The sequence below is a fragment of the Parasteatoda tepidariorum genome, chromosome 10 (assembly GCF_982258835.1).
Source record: "Parasteatoda tepidariorum strain Cologne lab strain chromosome 10, Ptep-v5.0, whole genome shotgun sequence".
In the NCBI taxonomy this organism is placed as follows: Eukaryota; Metazoa; Arthropoda; class Arachnida; order Araneae; family Theridiidae; genus Parasteatoda; species Parasteatoda tepidariorum.
In genome coordinates this window covers 64,668,916-64,687,007 of record NC_141764.1, presented here as the reverse complement: position 1 = coordinate 64,687,007, position 18,092 = coordinate 64,668,916, and the positions used below count along the sequence as shown (strand labels likewise).

Sequence of the window (18,092 nt, the reverse complement as noted above, 5' to 3'; positions counted from 1 at the left end):
AACTTTTGAAGTTTGCGGTTAAAAGTGTTTAAATATAGAGAATGTCAATAGTAAAAATCATTGATTTAATTCTATAAACTAAAATAAATATATAGAGAATGTGTATATTTAAAATCATTGATTTAATTCTATTAACTAAAAATAAAATGATTAAGATTTTTTGTTATATGTTTAAAGAGATTTTGAGTAGTATTGATTGCAAAGAAAGAATCTTATCAAAGTAATAAAACTGCGTTTTTTAAGTGAAGTATAATAGCATTTACTGATTAGTACCATTGTTGTAATGTGACAAACAGCCTATGTTCTAGTTGCCCTTTATGAAAGGTATAACCAACTGTGCTACTTAATGTTTTCTCTAAAAATTTCTTATTTTTCTAATATGATAAAAATTTATCATAACAGTAAGTGGTAGTAAGCTATTGCTAAAAAGGGAAATAAAACTTTATTCAGTTTTGAGCCATTATCAGTTACTACTACCTGCTTGTCTCAAACTTGGTCATTATTTTGATGAATATGGAGATCTCTCTAAGCTGTGCACATATGTACAGTTCAAATCCCACATTGGCAGTTATTGTCAATGTCTGTGGGAAGAAAATCATCGGAAAAAACGGGGGAAGGTTTTTCATGAATCATAGCCATCAATTTTTGTTTTACCAACAGTTTGTTTGCATTTTAGGTTATATTTAGACCGAAAGTTATTCATTAAAGTTGAAAGTCCTGATTTGTTATGTCTTAAGAATGTTTTGTGATTAGTGGTATTTATCTCTTCCTTGTTTTGTTATTGAAATTTGTTTTCGCACAATGTCGAAAGAAAAAGGTTAAAAATTAGTTTAGGGAATGTTAATATAAGTTTATCAGAATGGGGCGAATAAAAACCTTAAGAAAAAGATTATTATTTTTTTCAAATAACGGCTGGCACTGAACTTTTGTTCTACATCTTAGAAGATGTCGGAAGTGTTGGTCATTTATTGTTACCTAGTTAGCACTTGTAAACCAAAGTCACGAAGGTGAGCAACATTACCCACGCCACACTGCCACAAATACCCGTTCATAGGGTGGACCACATTCACACAACACACAAAGAATCATCCATGCTCTGAGTGGGATTCAAACCCACAGCCATTGGCTTCGCAGTCAGGCACGCTAACCACTTGGCCACCGGAACGGCAGATTAAATTTCATGTGTCATTTATTTATGAGCTCTGGAGTCTTTTTCTTTAATTTAAAATAGTTTTTTTTTTCCTGTAAGTATTCATTGGCGAATCATTATGCAAATGTTTTTACATTTTGGTTAACCAGTATTGTTAAAATATGAATTTATAATTTTTTTATGAAAAAAAACCTTATTTGTTCCTTTAGGAAATGATCAGAAGTGCAATTACAGAAAGCCAGAAAGTAAGAACAGAATGGGAGAGAACACCTCTGACTGAAAAAATCTCGTTGTTCCATAAAGCAGCTGATCTTGTCAGTGGGAAATATCGAATGGATTTAAATGCCACCACAATGCTTGGACAAGTAAGAATAATAACTAAATTTATCACATATAATCTAATTAGAACTGCGAGGCTCAGGAGCTAGAGCGCTCGCCTTTGAATGAGGTGAACTGGGCTCTGCATACGGCTTGCACCGACCACAGTGCTGATGTGAAATATCCCCAGACGGATCATGGGTTAGAGTCCCCTTGCCACCAGGCAAACCGTGGAAGGTTCTTGTGGTCTTCCTCTCCATGTAACACAAATCCGGGTTAGTTCCGTCAAAAATCCTCCAGGAAAACAAATTTCTCCCAATATTTGATCCACGAGTTCCCTTGTCTTCTGGATTGGGTTCAAAATAACAAGGCTACGGAGTTGAACATTAGTAGTCGTAAACCCTTAACTTGGGCCGACTGTTCAATGACAGTTAAAAAATAAAATATAATTTTATTATATCATTGTTAAGAGAGAAATTTTGTACTACATTCTGAAAAGTAGATAAAAAAACATAATTTTATTTTTATTTAATATTTTATGGCATATGGAGGATATAAATGTATGAATTTGGTGATTATAAACACTTCCTCCAAACTACATGTAGATGTTATAAATGCATCTTAGAAAGTCTTAAAAAAATTTTAAATTAATCATTAGAAACTGCAATTGATGTGTGTACCTCTAGATAAAGTTGTTTACTTAATTAAAATCCTAAAAACAGAAATATTTTTGTATATTAATGTTATTCGTGCAGTTGTTTGTTGTACAATACCCGCAGATCATTAAATATATTTCTGCTATTAGATTCACCAATGAAAGAAACTTTGTTTAACCTGTAATTCTTCCTTAATGTTTAATATCTATTATTTTGTTTCTTTTATACACTCAATAAATATTAGATCTCATAAAATTATTGGCTCAACAGAATTTCTCGAATACCCAATAGCTTTTTTTAAAACGTAAAAGTAAATTCCATTTTATGAATTTTCCAATTTGCAAAATATTTAGAAAGCTTCAAAGCTTTTCAACTATGACGGAAAATTAAAAAGAATACTTAACCGCTGTATCTTTCTTTAGCTTATAATATGAAAACGAAAAGAAAAAAATTCTTTTTACGTAGATAAAAGACTATGTGCAAATGTGACTGTCCATGTGCATGACCATCAAAAGAAATAGTGGCCAGTCTAGTTTCTAATTAGTTTCATGCCAAATTGACAATTTTGAGAAATATATAAATGAACTTTAATTTCTGTTTTTCAACTATTATTGGATTCCTCCTGGTTAAAGAGTATGGATAGGGAAAAGCCTGAAATATAATCAATTTGATTTTGTATCTAAAGGTCAGTATTTCTGGTTACTTCTTACTACATAACAGAAAAAGGATTAATCTCAGATTGTTGGTCATATTAATTATTGAAATTCAAATTAAATTATTTCTTGCAAAATTGAATTTTTGCAGAATATCTTAGTTAAGTCATACTGTAGTCTGCAATTATGTTTAAATTTTTCTGAAGTACCCTAATAATTCAAGGATTCTTTTATCTTTGTTCTGTACATATAAGCTGATTATAATTCTCCTAACATTTATTAGCATCTTATCTAAGTTATAGGATAAATTATTATAATTTTTAATTTTTATATTCAAATTTATTAGAAATTTCTAAAATTAAAAAATGTTTTTTTTATATGTTTTTTTTTTAAATTTTCATATTTTAATTCATTTTAAGGATATTTTTATTCCATTATAGGGGAAGAACATAATTCAAGCTGAAATAGATGCAGCAGCAGAATTTGCTGATTTTCTTAGGTTCAATGCCTATTTTGCTAAAGTTAGTAAATTTTTCATTTTTCTATTAATTTAATACATATTAGAATAGCATGAAATTTTTTAGTAAGTATTAGAGAAATATATTTTGTATTTTCTTTAATTTCCCAAATGTTTTAAAAACTTATTTAAAAGATTATTATTAAGATCGAACTAATTTAGGAATATCTAATTACAAAGTGCCAATTACTCACAGTAGAATGAACCTTTGAATTCAGTTTTTTGTGTATTTCTTATTGCCATATACATGATTGATTAGATAGTCTGTTGAGAGTTATTCTTTACTCATGAATGACTGAATATTCTATTTCCAAAATGGTGAAAAATACTGAACTAAATTCTTCATGCTGATCAGAATTAAGGCTAAATAAACAAAGCACGCTAAATAAAGTGTCGAAAAGCCTTAGTTTTAAAATAGGATAAATAAAATAAAATAAAATATACATTTATCACTCGATAAAGGGCAGCACTCTCGTGTATTTCTCTCTTAATTTACAGTATTTAATTGCTAACACATTTGAAAAAAAATTATATGCTTTATTAAATTACATTTGTTCAAAATTATCTGCACGTTAACACTTATTTTATAGAAAATATGTATATTATGTTATCAGCAATTTGTGAAATGCAAGCATTTATTAAATACCTGGCATTTTTGGGCACAGTATGAAATATAAGAACCCTTTACTTAGGTATTGTGTATGATGCATGAAATATATGAAACACCAACATATAGAATACATAGGTATCAGTGATTCCACCACGCTTTGGTAACTGTGGGTCCTTATATTCCAGGACTTTCAAAAGTCTGTACCCTTTTTTACTGCAAACAGGTCTTTATTTAAAACATGAATACTCTACCTCTGAAACCATCTATTAATGTGCACACTTATAATTATTTTATTTCCTAATTGACTAAACAAAGAATTTAAAAGCAAGAAAAAGAATTACATTTGAACTATCAAGACTTTTAATTAGTACTGATCAGATCAAATCCTTTCATCAAGAAAAAACAATGTAATTTGTTACTCAGAATTTTTCTAAGAATTCATAAATATTCTATAGAATATGTATGTGGCAATGATTCAAGCTGTGGGTCCTTAGTACTTCCAAATATCTGGGCCCCTTTTTAATGCACACAGATATCTATTTAAAATACGAATGCTGTACCTCTTAAACCAGCTATTAATATGCATATTTATAATTATTTAATCTGTTAAGAGACTAAGAAAGAATTATTTATATATAATTCTATTTCCTGCATGGTGTTTTTTTTATGATGCTGGAAAATTACTTAAAAAATAATTCAAGAAATGCTGTCTTTAGGAATGCATCTTACTTTATTTTTCATGTTCCCTTTGCCATTTATGACATTATTTGACACGCTATAACACTGAAGTGGAATCCCTGGGTATTTTTAAAATACCCTACAGATTTAGTTAAATTAAGAAATATGAGAATTGTTATATATTTTACCTAGGCATTGTATGGAATAATAAATGCAGTTTAGGCAAATTATGGCAAAGTCATGATAAGATTATTATTTAAAAGTTATTCATTCCTTAAAAATGCTAATGTTATATTGAAAGAAAATAGAATATAAACCTTACACATAAAATGCTAGGTATTCTGTAAATTTATGAAACATGCATTCTTTAGAATACTTAGCATTTTATAAAATGTCTGATATATTTCATGTTTTTCTGGTTGGTTTTTAGGCATTCTATCGAATGCTTAGTCAATGTTTACAATGCATTATCTTTTCATATTTTTCTTACCGATTTTCTGCATTCTACAGAATACTGGGTTTCAAACTCTGCCAGTTATGCCTAAGCATTCTTTAAAATAATAGATGTGGACTAAGCTCATTATAAAAAAAGTGGTCATGATAACACTGTCTTTTAAGATTTTTTTTCCTCGAAAGTACAAATGTGGCAATGTTTTATTATTTTGAAATAATATTTATGGTTTTGAGTACCCTCAATGGAGAACTGAGAGTAATTTTACTGCTGGTATTATTCAAATTTATTTGTAGAAATTTGTGAGTAGTTTCGTGTTTTTTCATTTGGCCTTCTATCATACAGCTAAACTGTGTAACTTGTTTAATTGTTTCTTATTTCATTGGACAGTTTATAGTTTTTTTGTGAAAGGCTTAGGTGTTTGATGGAATGTTCGCTTTGAACTTTGCAGGCAACATAAATAATGAAAAGTTTTCAATTTTAATCAATATAGGGTGATGAAAAGGCGTGTCAATGTTCTTTTCAATTTGTCATGATCAACTTTGTCCCTTATTGTAATCATTTACCAGTGCAGATTATGAGTAAAACAATATTTTTAGCTATTCTTTTTGTATGTGTAAATATTCCATTTTTTCATACTTTCACTAACCTGTGACTTAATTACATATTTTTCTTGCTCCCCAAGTTTGAAAATTTTGTTATAATTTTCTAATTAGTTTCTAAAGTATGTATTGTTTATAAAATACTTAAATTAAGAGTTAAGTATTAAATATGTTTTTTCTTTTTCTAGGAATTGACAAAGTATCAACCAATTAGTCCAGATCCAAAATCTACTGTAAATTCATTCCGTTTTCGAGGTTTAGAGGTTAGAATAGTGTTGTTTATTTGATGCATGATCATTTAATCCATCATTAATATTCTGATTTATATCACTTCCAAACTTATTATATGAAGAAATTATTATGTCTAAATGTTTCATTTTTGTCATTTACTTTATTGAATCTTTAAGTGACTTAAACTTAATTTGTTGTTAATTATTTCTATTATTACTTTGTATTTATTATTTCGTTATTTTTGTTTTTATGTATTTAACATCTATTTTCATTATGTATCTATACCTTTTTTGATATGCTTAATAATAAAGAAAAATATATCGCATTCTTTTCAACTAAACATATTACATATCCTACCAGCATTATTTGTACTGTCATTAAATGATTGCCTGCATTTTTTTACTTCGACTTTCTGCTATTTAACTGGAGAATACTGGCAGCTAAAACATTTCACTTCTTCTTTTTATTCAGATTAAATAAACTATCTGTAACAACCACTACTTATTAATAGTTATTGAAATTTCTTCAAATAAATATCAATGTTAACACCAAGTTAAAGAGAGGTAGTCAGGGACAGTTTATTTCTTCTCAATTGAAAAATAATTGAAATATTCTTACACTTTACTGATAAATTCTCGTACATTCTTACCTAAATGATTATTTTTTGTTCTTTGGTTAGTAATGATTAATTGTAGAATGATCTTACAGAGGGATGTATGATAATGTAAAAAAAAGTGCAATATTGGCAGAAAAATATGGTTATACATGAAACTATGTTTTATTTACAACTGTATTTTTTCTGTTTAATGCTGTAAGTTTTTTTCTGTGTAAAAATATACATCAAACAATATAAAATGTTTCCGAGTGCTGACTTGATTCTTCATCATTTCATTTTTAGGGTTTCATTGCTTCAATATCTCCATTTAATTTCACTGCGATTGGAGGTAACCTTGCTACTGGTCCAACATTGATGGTAATTAATTGAGTTTATTATTTTTAATTGCTTTTATTTAGTACATTGCCAATTTTTCAATATTTATAATCATGGTTCAGTATTAATAATTGCTATTAGCCCATGTATACTACATTAATAATGTTTTTAATCAACAACTGATTGACAAGTGATAAAAACGTATTTTTAATATTCTATAATTATTCATAACATTTTTGAAGTATAATAATGTTTAATAAAGAATATGGCACCTATATTAGCTATTAGTTTGTCAGTTTTTCTTAAAAATGCTCAGTTAATGTATTTATGTACTTTTTTTTTTAATGAAGAATAATTTTCAAATTTATTAAAGAATAATTGTGAATTTGAAATTCTAGATTTTCATGCGAATTTACACCACTTGCCATCGTAAAATTTTTTTTACACTTTTAGAGAGGTTTGTTTTTAAATTTTATTTTAGTTATTAAGTACATTTATATTAATAAGAATGTTGGTATTTTATTTTTCTTCAACATTTATAATTATATCATTTTTATTGGTGTTTATGAAACTTAGCTTTTTTTTTAAAGTAAAAAGTTAGTTAATCTTGAAATTGTAGTTTAAAATTTGCTTATACAATCTACTCTCGATATAACAACCCCTGTTGTCCAAAAAAATTATATAAACTAAGGTCGCTATAATGCGAGTTTTCAAAACTACAACAAATATTTACACCTAAAAACTGAACTTTTTTTGGCAAAATCCACTACCAATGTAATCAATTCACTTTCTTCAAATTTTTTAAAGTCAGTTAAGCATATAACCTTATACTGGCTGTTAGCAGTCATTATCACTGAATAACATACTTCCAGAGAACTGAAACGTTAAACCAAAATAAAATTTAAAAAGTGTGGGGATGGTAACTATCGCCAATGTCAACCTTCATCTATGAAAAGGTACCCCACCATAGAATCAAGTTAACATTTCTTATATACTAGTGAATTGGAATTATATTTTTGTAGTGGTAGATACACTACAGTCCTCCCCCACCAGAATTATGTCTGTGATAGAATTCGATGAATGATACCACTAGTTGTGTGTCAATACTGTTTTGTGAGAAATTGAGAGAGTTGTATTAAGATCACCGTGCTTTTGCTGATCGCGAGAGCTATATTCATTTCACGGTCGTGGATGCTCTTGTATTGCCATTAGCAGTCGAGTGTATGCAGGAGAAATTTGCTATTGACTGTCAATGAAAAAATATTTGATTAGAAAGCGCAAAACTGTTTAATGCCGTTTTTGAGTAATATTCTTAAAAATTGAAAATTAAATTTCAATTTCTATATTGGAATGAACCGTCCAGTTCAGACGCTCTAGTGGGCGTTAAAATAGTATTTAGTCTAGAGAATAACAAAAGGGACTGTATCGTTCGTTGTAATGGAAGGTTTTCAATAAGGGGGGTTCTTACTAAAGAGCATAAGTTGTATATCAAGGACCCTTTTTTAATTAATTATAAATGGCCTTTTTAAATCAAATTGTTTTTACCCAACTTGATTAAATTGCTCCTGAATTAAATTTAGGCTAACACATTAAATTAATGATATTTCAAACAATGTAGTAAATGTTTTATTATTATTGTATAATAAATGTGATGCATGTTGCATTTTTGCTACATCTATTTATTATTAAATACAGTATAATAAATAGTTACTTTACATAAACATTTAATTATGAAGTAAATTTAATTTTTAAGAAATAATTTAGCTGACATTATTCAAATGGAAATAATTTGTTTTAATTGTTACGTTTCTCTACCGTTCTACTTTGTTTCTCAATAACTTTAAAATTTTTTAATTGTAATGCTATTAGCAAGGGACCCTTACACACACTTGTATGAAATGTTTGTCTAAATACTAGAATATTCATTTTAATGTTCTTTTTAGGGCAATGTTATATTGTGGAAACCCTCGGATACTGCTGTGCTTTCAAATTTTGTGATATATAATCTTTTAAAAGAAGCAGGATTTCCCCCTGGTGTTATCAATTTTCTTCCATCAGATGGTCCAGTATTTGGAGATGTCATTACCTCTTCCCCACATCTTGCTGGCATTAATTTCACTGGCAGCCTTAGGTAGGGATAAGTTTATTCCTAAGTCTCAATTCGCCCCTTATATATACATTTATTTTTGCTTTAGGAGCATCTAGTAGGTCACTGGAATAAAAAAAGAAAGGTATATTTTACCAGTTGTTTAGTATAATACTCTTTATATGATTGAATTATTCTGAAATTCAAAGGTTGAAGTTTGCTGGAAAAATTCGAGTTGTTCTTATTCTTTTGTGATAATATGTTGTTTTTTTATTAAACTAACCTAAATACTTTCTTCACAATTTTAATTTTTTTTTATGATTTATTAAATTATTAATGCATATAAATGATGTTCTAGATTAAAAGAAATTTGTTTTGTACTGTCTCTTACATTTATTTTATTTTAAAAATTTTTTTAGGACTTTTAAAATACTTTGGAAAATGACTTCTGAAAAAATAGACCTGTATAAAAACTTTCCCAGACTTGTTGGAGGTATTTCATTTTGTATTGTTATTTATCTTTTAGCTCTTATGTGTATGTTTGTTTTTTGTTGGATTAAAATATATCTTGCCCCCTTTTATTTCTGAAAACTGCAGAATCAAAGCTTCATTAAATTTAAAAAGCATTTATTTCAATTTTTAAAAAAATGAACTTTGAAAAATTTGAAAGAGAAAATTAAAATATATTTTTAAAACATTGAATTTCTTCTATTATACTACAGAACACTATAGTAACAGTGTCTAGAAATCCTATCTTATAAAACTACACTATTGTAAGTACTTGTACAAAATTCGAATAGTACAAAAATTCTATTGTCTTTTGAAATTCCCTAATGTAGTGTTTTTAGATTGTCTCTTGAATATCTCTGTGAAAATTTTTATTAATTTAATTAGATTTATTTTAATAAATACAATTTAGTTTTAGTGAAAAAAAATGAGCTGCTTTTTACTTAAATAAAAAACATAAATTTGATCTATCAGCATTATTATTTTCATACACCATGAAAATATCCTAAATGTGACATGACAGTTTATTGCAAAATTTTTAAAGTTAGCAAAAAGAAATCCATGTATATTTCATTAAGTAAATTTACAGTAATAATTTCATTATTAATGTAAATTATTATCAGTGTAACATATTCATTATTGATGTAACATATTACATCTCTTATATACATGCTTACATGATATTATTATTTGCAATTTAAAATACCTAATTCTTAATCATATGATTTGATTTTCAGTTTAAAATAATATTGCTTATCCCACTCATAACAAATATCAAATATCTAAACAATTTATAAAATCAGGATTATGAAGAAGAATTTGACTCCAATAAGATTAAGATTTGCCTTTGGCTAAAACTTTTGAAATTTGGTTAATACTTTTGATATTTGGCTAATTTACTGGCTAATAATATGAAGTCCTTATCGCAAGCCCTGTATATGTACTAAAAAAAAAATTTTTTTTTTTTAAATAACCTTTGTGGCTCTGTTATTATTTGTTTTCTTGTTTTTTTTTTAAAAAAAAAGAAAGCTTCACATTTTAAAAGGTTTATTTTTAAAAATTTTTATTGTTATCTTTAAAAAAATGTATTCATTCAATTTGTGTTATTTACTTTGATCTATTCTTTAAAGTTACAGATTCATCTCTTATAATAAGGTAATTTTGTATTTTTATTCTAGAGGTTATGGTATTTCACAGGTTCTGCATTTTTGCCTCTATTTAAAATTAATTTTAATTTCATTTCTGTTATTTTCATGTTGTTTTGCATTTTATAAAATAGCTTTTTTTCAGAAAAGTTTTTTTTTTAAAAAAACAATACATAAAACTGTTCTAATCTCTTGTCAAACTTCTGATAAATTGTTCTAATTTTCATTTAAATTCTAATAAATAACAGTATTCAGTCTAAATTAGATAGTTTTATTATTTTTTTTAATTTTCTGTTATTAAGAAATAAAATACTTTCAAGTAATGAGAATTATTATCATTTTCACATATTGTTTAAATTTGCAATTGAATGAAATTTTTTTTACAAATTTGCAGTAATTTTATTAGTTAATTATTTGTATATTGTAACATTTCTGTTTAAAATGTTGTATTTTTTAAGCAGTATGCATTTCCTACACACATCTTTTAATTATTGATTTATAGTGATGGTTTAAACAATTTTTCATCAAACATTAGAAACCCAAATGTATACTTAGAATATAATTGCCATTCTTACTGAGTTAAATCTGCTTTTCAGCACTAGTTGGTATTTATGTTTCTGTCTTCTCTTTCATATCAGTCTATAATGTATCACTTGCTTTTAACAAATTACGTTATTTTAACCTTTTTCATTAGAATGTGGGGGCAAGAATTTTCATTTTGTTCACAAATCTGCTGATGTCCAAACTGTAGTAGCCTCTTCTATTAGGTCAGCCTTTGAATACAGTGGTCAAAAATGTTCTGCTTTGGATAGAATGTATGTTCCTGAAAGCCTATGGCCGAAGGTAGATTTTGAATTTTTATTCCATATTCAAATCACCTATGTATTAATCGTATCAGAGAGTTAAACCTTGCATTCTTGTAAATTTGTATTAAAATTTCTCAGTTGTACAGTGTTTCTCCTTTGAACAACAGAGGAAAATTACGCTACACAGGAAAATTACACCATATGCAAATCACCTATGTATTAATCGTATCAGAGAGTTAAACCTTGCATTCTTGTAAATTTGTATTAAAATTTCTCAGTTGTACAGTGTTTCTCCTTTGAACAACAGAGGAAAATTACACTACAGAGGAAAATTACACCATATGCAAATCACCTATGTATTAATCATATCAGAGAGTTAAACCTTGAATTCTCGTAAATTTGTATTAAAATTTCTCAGTTGTACAGTGTTTCGCCTTTGAACAACAGAGGAAAATTACACTTCATTTGATGGAAAGATAAACTGGATGTAAAAAAAAAAAAATATGGTGCTAAACAGGCGGTGAATATATATTTTATTAACTTTTTTTTATAGTAATTTGATCATTCCAATAAAACAACAGAAGAAGAAAGCAGTTAAATATTGTATAATTTCAAAATTTAATCCCCATTCATATATTAATTATATTATTAATTAACCAAACAATGTTGAATAATTATTTCTCATCATCATGATTTAAAAATTCAAAATGCAGAGAAAATTCCCCAAAATCGTGAACCTAAACCAATTTCTGGCAGCCTATTTGTTTATTATTGGACTTTTAATAAGTTATTTTGTAAACTATATTATCAAACAAAATCATTTTGTTAATCTTTAAAAAACATGAAAAGTTTTTGTGGAATAAAATTCATTTTAAGCTCTTCTTGCAAAAAATTTCCCTCCAGTTCGAAGTTTACATCTAGGTTGGACAGTTTAAATTTTCTTAAACTTTTCAACCAAAACAAAGTGTGCTGACAAATTGATTTGTTTCCAAAAAATGTTTTAAATGATGCTAAAATAGTGACGAAATTATCATTGTTACCTGCGAAAATTAGACATAATTGTTCGCTTTTTCATTTTGTAAAAATGATAATTTTTTTTTCTGAACTATTATTAGTTGTAATATTTCCCTGATGACTTCTGTTTTTTTATATTCATGCTAGTGTTTCAAAATGAAATTTGTTTAAATTTTTTTTTAATTAGATTAAAGAAGGTTTGCTAGAAATCAGGAATCAAATCAAAGTTGGCTCTCCTCTTGAGCCGGATACTTTTGTTTCCGCTGTCATTGATGATAGGGCGTTCAAAAAAATTAAAGGATTTATTGATCATGCAAAATCTTCACCAAGTCTGAAGATATTGGCTGGAGGAACATGTGACGACAGGTACTTTGGCAAAATCTTTCTTACTGCTTCTGTTTGAAAAATAATACATTGTAAAGCATTTTTTTTCCGCTAAAGTTAATCAGCTTCTGTGATTACTCTTTACTATGCTGCTTTCATCCTTTTCACTTCATTTCTTTGTGGTGAATTTCTTATAAACATACTAGATGTTTAAATGTTTCATTGTCTTGTGGTAGGCTTTATATTTTATATAAAAAATTTCATAAAATCCTTATATTTCATCTAAATCAGTGGTTGCAGGCTCATTTAAAGCGGTAAGCCGTTCATCTAAAGCTAAATATCCCAGCAAGCTACTAGTAGCTTTCTGGGATATTTTTAGTTGATCACTTTAACACTCCGGTTAGCTAACAGTGATTCTTCTACTGAACTGATAAACCAAATGTGAAAACTGATTGTTTTTATAGTTTTTTTTCTTTTCGAAAAGCATTTGTCACAGTCTTGGTTGATACACCATCGCACACCTTTACCACCCACTCACACACTTCCACATAAGTCGCCTGACAAACTTTTCTCATCTTAGTGTAAATATGTTAAGTGTGGGCCATGCAGTCTTCCTACAAGTTTCACAGTATCTAGCATATATGAGTTGTGAATAATAGCCATTAAAGGAATATGATTGTAGACTTTTTATATTTAAATTTTCATGTAATTTTGTTGTTGGGTAATGTTACCCCAACGAGCTATAGGAAAAATTTTACTACTTTATCCATCTGTCCCCGAGCATTAAAAGGACTAGTATGCAATTGAGACTAAACAGTGAGGAATACTGGCATCGCTACTTATGACTTAACCATATCTGATTTTAAAAAATGAAACTATGTATTGAAATGGAACAAAACATTAAAAGTGAAGAAATACCCCTTAACTTCTAAACTGGAGATCATTAGGCTATGGTCATTAGAGATCATTAAGCTAGGTTTAATTTTAAGTAAAGTTTACCAAATATCATATCAACAATTAGTAAAATATCTAAAAAAAATTCAGTCCCCATTTTCTGCATTAAAAAAATATCAGAATGTTTAATCCTAATTTCACCTTTAATATAAAAGTTGCCAAAATTTATCATTCTTCTACTGCCTTGGGGGTTAGTATGTGCTGTTAAGCAACTTCGTTAAACTGTGCACTAATGTTAAATGATTGTGCTGTTAAACAACTTATTACAGTTAAGAACGAAGAAGATGGAATAGTAAGATTTGACAAAATGTGAAGAAATTCCGTCATTTGCAACCACAACTCCCCCAAATTTAAAGTTATAAAAATGAAGAGAAATAGAAAACTGAGAAAATGAAATTAGGTTCCACTATAAACGACCGACCAATTTTTCAGTTGCCACTATAAGCGTAACATTATTATCTAAATGGGAGTTCAGAAGGGACCACTAAAAATGTTCACTCAGCAACTGCAGCGAAGTGTTTACTGTATGTCAGGTCCATTATATAAAGGTTCAACTGTATTTTATTTATTTCACTTTGTTTTAATCAATACCCATGAGTTTTATTTTGTAATTTATTTCATAATTTAGCAAAGGGTATTTCATTGAACCTACAATAATAGAGACTGAAAATGCTGGTGATATGATTATGAAAGAAGAAATATTCGGTCCCATCTTAGTTATATATGTTTATAAAGATTCTTCCCTACAAGAGACCTTAGAGCTGGTGAATGATAATCAGTATGCTTTAACTGGAGCTATCTTTGGTCAAGATCAGTAAGTTTGCCTAAGCTTTTATGCTATTAATAATTGCTGTGTATGATTTAATTTAGCAAAGTGTCGTATTTATATATTAATTTTAATGCATATTCTTATTAGAAATTAGTAGGCTTATTTTGCTTTTAAAAAATGAATAAGTATATTTTGTGACTACACAACTTGGCAGTTTTTAAGAAAACAGGAAACTGCCAAAAAATCGACTAATTGCATTACATTGTTTTGTGGTAAGGAACTATAGTTCTTTGATTTTTTGGCGATTGTGATAAAACCTGCTCTTTACTAAGAAAAAATATTGAAAAATTTCCAATATTTTAAAAATAGAATTTTAATGAGCTATTTGAGCAAATTTTTTTAAACTATGTCACAAGGCTCGAAAAAACTCAGAAATTTTACCCGTTCCCGAGGACGGCTTGTCCAACAATGTACCCGTCCTCCTTTGAAACTAACCCGTAGCTTCTAAATAAATAAAAATATAATTTTCTCTTCTTTATTACAAATATTTATATAAATTGCATAATGAATTAGTAGTTACTAGGATTACGCTATGCAGATATAAAAGAAATACTAGGTTACTAATAGTAACATAGTAATACTAGGTTACTATACTAATACTACGTTACTAATAGTAACCTAGTATTTCTAGTGACGAAGGAATTAAGTAGATTTCTAGATTAGAGGGTCATTTTAGAAGTGAGGCCCTAGACTCTCGTAAGATAACAAAAATTGAAAGTGTATCACGAACATTAACGGGAAAATGGCTGCCCGCACGGACGTCGGATTTGAGAAATTCGTTGTTTGCGGGGAATTTTTTATCACCGAGGACGGGCGGTTTTCCAAGCCCTGCTGTGTCCTGTATTATTTTAGATATCATGCCATAATCATTTTATTCAGTCAAAAATTTCAAAAGCTGTTTAACTATATTAAAGGCCAATAAAGTTTGAGAAGACTATGTTTTGGCAATGTAATTTGTTTTAAGTAAAAAGGGCATTAATGTAATGTTTTAATTTTCTCTTTAAAATATTAATGGTTTTGTATTATCATTAATATTTTGAAGAAATAGTCTGAATATTAATTGGCTGTATTTGATAAAATGATTAATTTCTGATTATCATAATGAATTTCAAAATTTCATTTTTATATTTTAATCATTAAACTGAGAACAATTTAACTATTACGAACTGATTTGATGTTAAAGTTATCTTTACTTGTGTCATTATTTGTTTTTGTGTTTGTTTACTATTGCTGCTCATGTTAAATCAAACAACAAAAAGCCAGGACAACATATTTCAAATGACGAGCTGCTAAAGATTCAATGAACATTTGTCCAAATATTAAATGAGCAAAAAGTTAAGCTGGTGTGTAATGCATAGTCTGATCATTCTGGAAAACGTTAAGTAATTTATTCAGACATTATCATGACTACTAGGCTTTTGCCTCCATTTTTAACATTGCTTGTTATTTATATCATAAGACTGTAAAAATGCTGTTTTGTCGTTAAATAAAGTTTAAACCTTTTTTTTCCTCCTGTTAATTGCAGAGCGTTTTTGGAATATGCTACTGAGTTTTTGAAAAATGCTGCTGGAAACTTTTATATCAATGACAAGTCAACAGGTTCTGTTGTTGGTCAACAACCCTTTGGTGGAAGTAGATTGTCAGGTATATCTCACTTTTTTACAGCATTCTGCATTTTACTCATATCATTGAAATTCCCATGTACTTTCTTTTGATGGTTTAAATTTTGGGATACTTAATTTTTTACTCTTGACTATTGAATAAAATCTTATTAGTATGCTTTTTTTTTCTATTTTGCATGAGGGAATTAAATTGCTTGAACTTTCCGTGTCCCCAAAATGAAATTTTTTGGTATGGCTAACAGAAATAAACATTACCATAAATTTTATCGAATTTATGTCCAAAGAAGTAACAAATAAAAAGCATATTTCCATGCCAGAGCACAGTCAAGTGCAAATCATTATTACAGAAAAATAAATGCTCAGAAGAAGACAAAAGTATTATTTGTTATCCAGCATGGGAGAGATCTGGCTTATACTCCTGATTTTTACCCACCATGCTTAAACTTTTTTTCTGAAGTAAAATCAGCACAATTAGAACATCATTTCAAAGTGCAGCAGACTATAAAAAATGTCTTTAAATATGTAACGAATGTTCATGAAAAACTACTACTGCATAACTTAGTAATGAATGTTCATGAAAATAATCTCACTGTACAGGAAATTCATTTAAGTCCATGCTAACTATGTGAAAAAGATGTACAAAAGCTTGTAAATTAGTTTGTTATTAGGCTCATTTTAAGGAAAGCGGGATGAAACTTTGTTTCAGAACTTTCCCTGCAGTAAATATATAAAGTCATTTTATTTTGGATTGTCAAAAAGTAATTTTGTTTTTTCCCAGCATAGGACTGCATTGTATTTTTTCACATTTCAGATGCATAATTAGTATATATTTTGACAGCTGATATAGCAAGGCTTACTTATGAAAAAGTGTGAATGATTGTACATAATAGTTTTTAGTTGGTGCTCATTCAAATGTGGAAAGTGAAAAGTTGCATTTTCTAATATGTACTAGTTATACTATGCATTTTCTAAAGCAGAGGTCCCCAACCTTTTTGTACTGAAGAGCAAATACCAGAATATCTGTCAAATGGTGGTCACTATTTATACTTTCAAGATAAATTTATAGTTGATAGACAGTCAGTGTGATCTTCATTGCATTTCACTGACCAGCGCTTCATAATTGGGAGAATATGATGAAATTCCTGCTCGTAAGCAATCGTCAAGGTGTTCATCTGAAATTTGGGGTCTATATTTTGATTGATTTTGATTGTTGAAAGCAATGATTCACACAAGTATGTGGAACCTAAAAACGACTTAATTTTATATGCTGCTCTTTTTAATAATGGAATTTATTTCTATCAACTATATTCCAGAATTTCTCATCTGATATAATAGTTTTGAAGATAACGTCATTCTGAAGATCCAAAACTTCGATCTCCCCTTCTTGCCTTACTTTATTAAATGTAGAAATCTATCAAGTACTTTGCCTTTACTGAGCCAACGTACTTTAGTATGTATTTGCATAGCATTTTAATGGAAAATGGAAATATTTTATTGTTGGGCACAGGCAGCAGGCGCATCTAGATCGATCAACGGGCGCCATGATGCCCGCGGGCATAGGGTTGGGGACCTCTTTTCTAGAGTATACTAGTATTTATGCTAGTGTATGAAAAATAAAACTTCTTGTTTAGTAAAAAATATTCTTTTTTTATTTAAATTTTTTATGCATATTTATATCTAATGTAAGAACTGCCAATAATTATATTTTTAATACATATTTTAAAATTTTTTTTTAATTATTATTTATTATCATTTTAAGTGTGAAGGAAACTTATTTTAAGACACATTTGTTTTAAAAATACCAACAAAAAAATTTTTGAATTTTTTTTTTCTTCCAGTCTTGCTGTGAGGCTTACAACTGTGTTAACAACTGTTTAGTAATATCAAGAACTATTTTATCAACATTTTTTTGATAGGCATACACATAAAAATAATGGATTTAATATCAGCCAGTATAGTTTCTTAGTTTTTTCTAATTCTTGAGACTAATGTTTAACATTTATATTGA

General features: G+C 28.2%; 1 protein-coding gene across 3 annotated transcripts in view; it reads left to right on the top strand.

Annotated features, from left to right (window-relative positions):
* P5CDh1 (delta-1-Pyrroline-5-carboxylate dehydrogenase 1) overlaps positions 1 to 18,092 on the top strand; it is a 51,361-nt gene that overhangs the window by 29,386 nt on the left and 3,883 nt on the right. For all 3 annotated transcript variants that reach the window (XM_043042293.3, XM_071184020.2, XM_087154121.1), the window contains 10 exons: positions 1,360 to 1,515; positions 3,218 to 3,298; positions 5,824 to 5,898; positions 6,765 to 6,839; positions 8,741 to 8,928; positions 9,303 to 9,376; positions 11,230 to 11,378; positions 12,543 to 12,721; positions 14,262 to 14,447; positions 15,988 to 16,106. In XM_043042293.3, the coding sequence (XP_042898227.2) occupies positions 1,360 to 1,515; positions 3,218 to 3,298; positions 5,824 to 5,898; positions 6,765 to 6,839; positions 8,741 to 8,928; positions 9,303 to 9,376; positions 11,230 to 11,378; positions 12,543 to 12,721; positions 14,262 to 14,447; positions 15,988 to 16,106 (1,282 nt within the window). The remainder of the gene's footprint in view (positions 1 to 1,359; positions 1,516 to 3,217; positions 3,299 to 5,823; positions 5,899 to 6,764; positions 6,840 to 8,740; positions 8,929 to 9,302; positions 9,377 to 11,229; positions 11,379 to 12,542; positions 12,722 to 14,261; positions 14,448 to 15,987; positions 16,107 to 18,092) is intronic.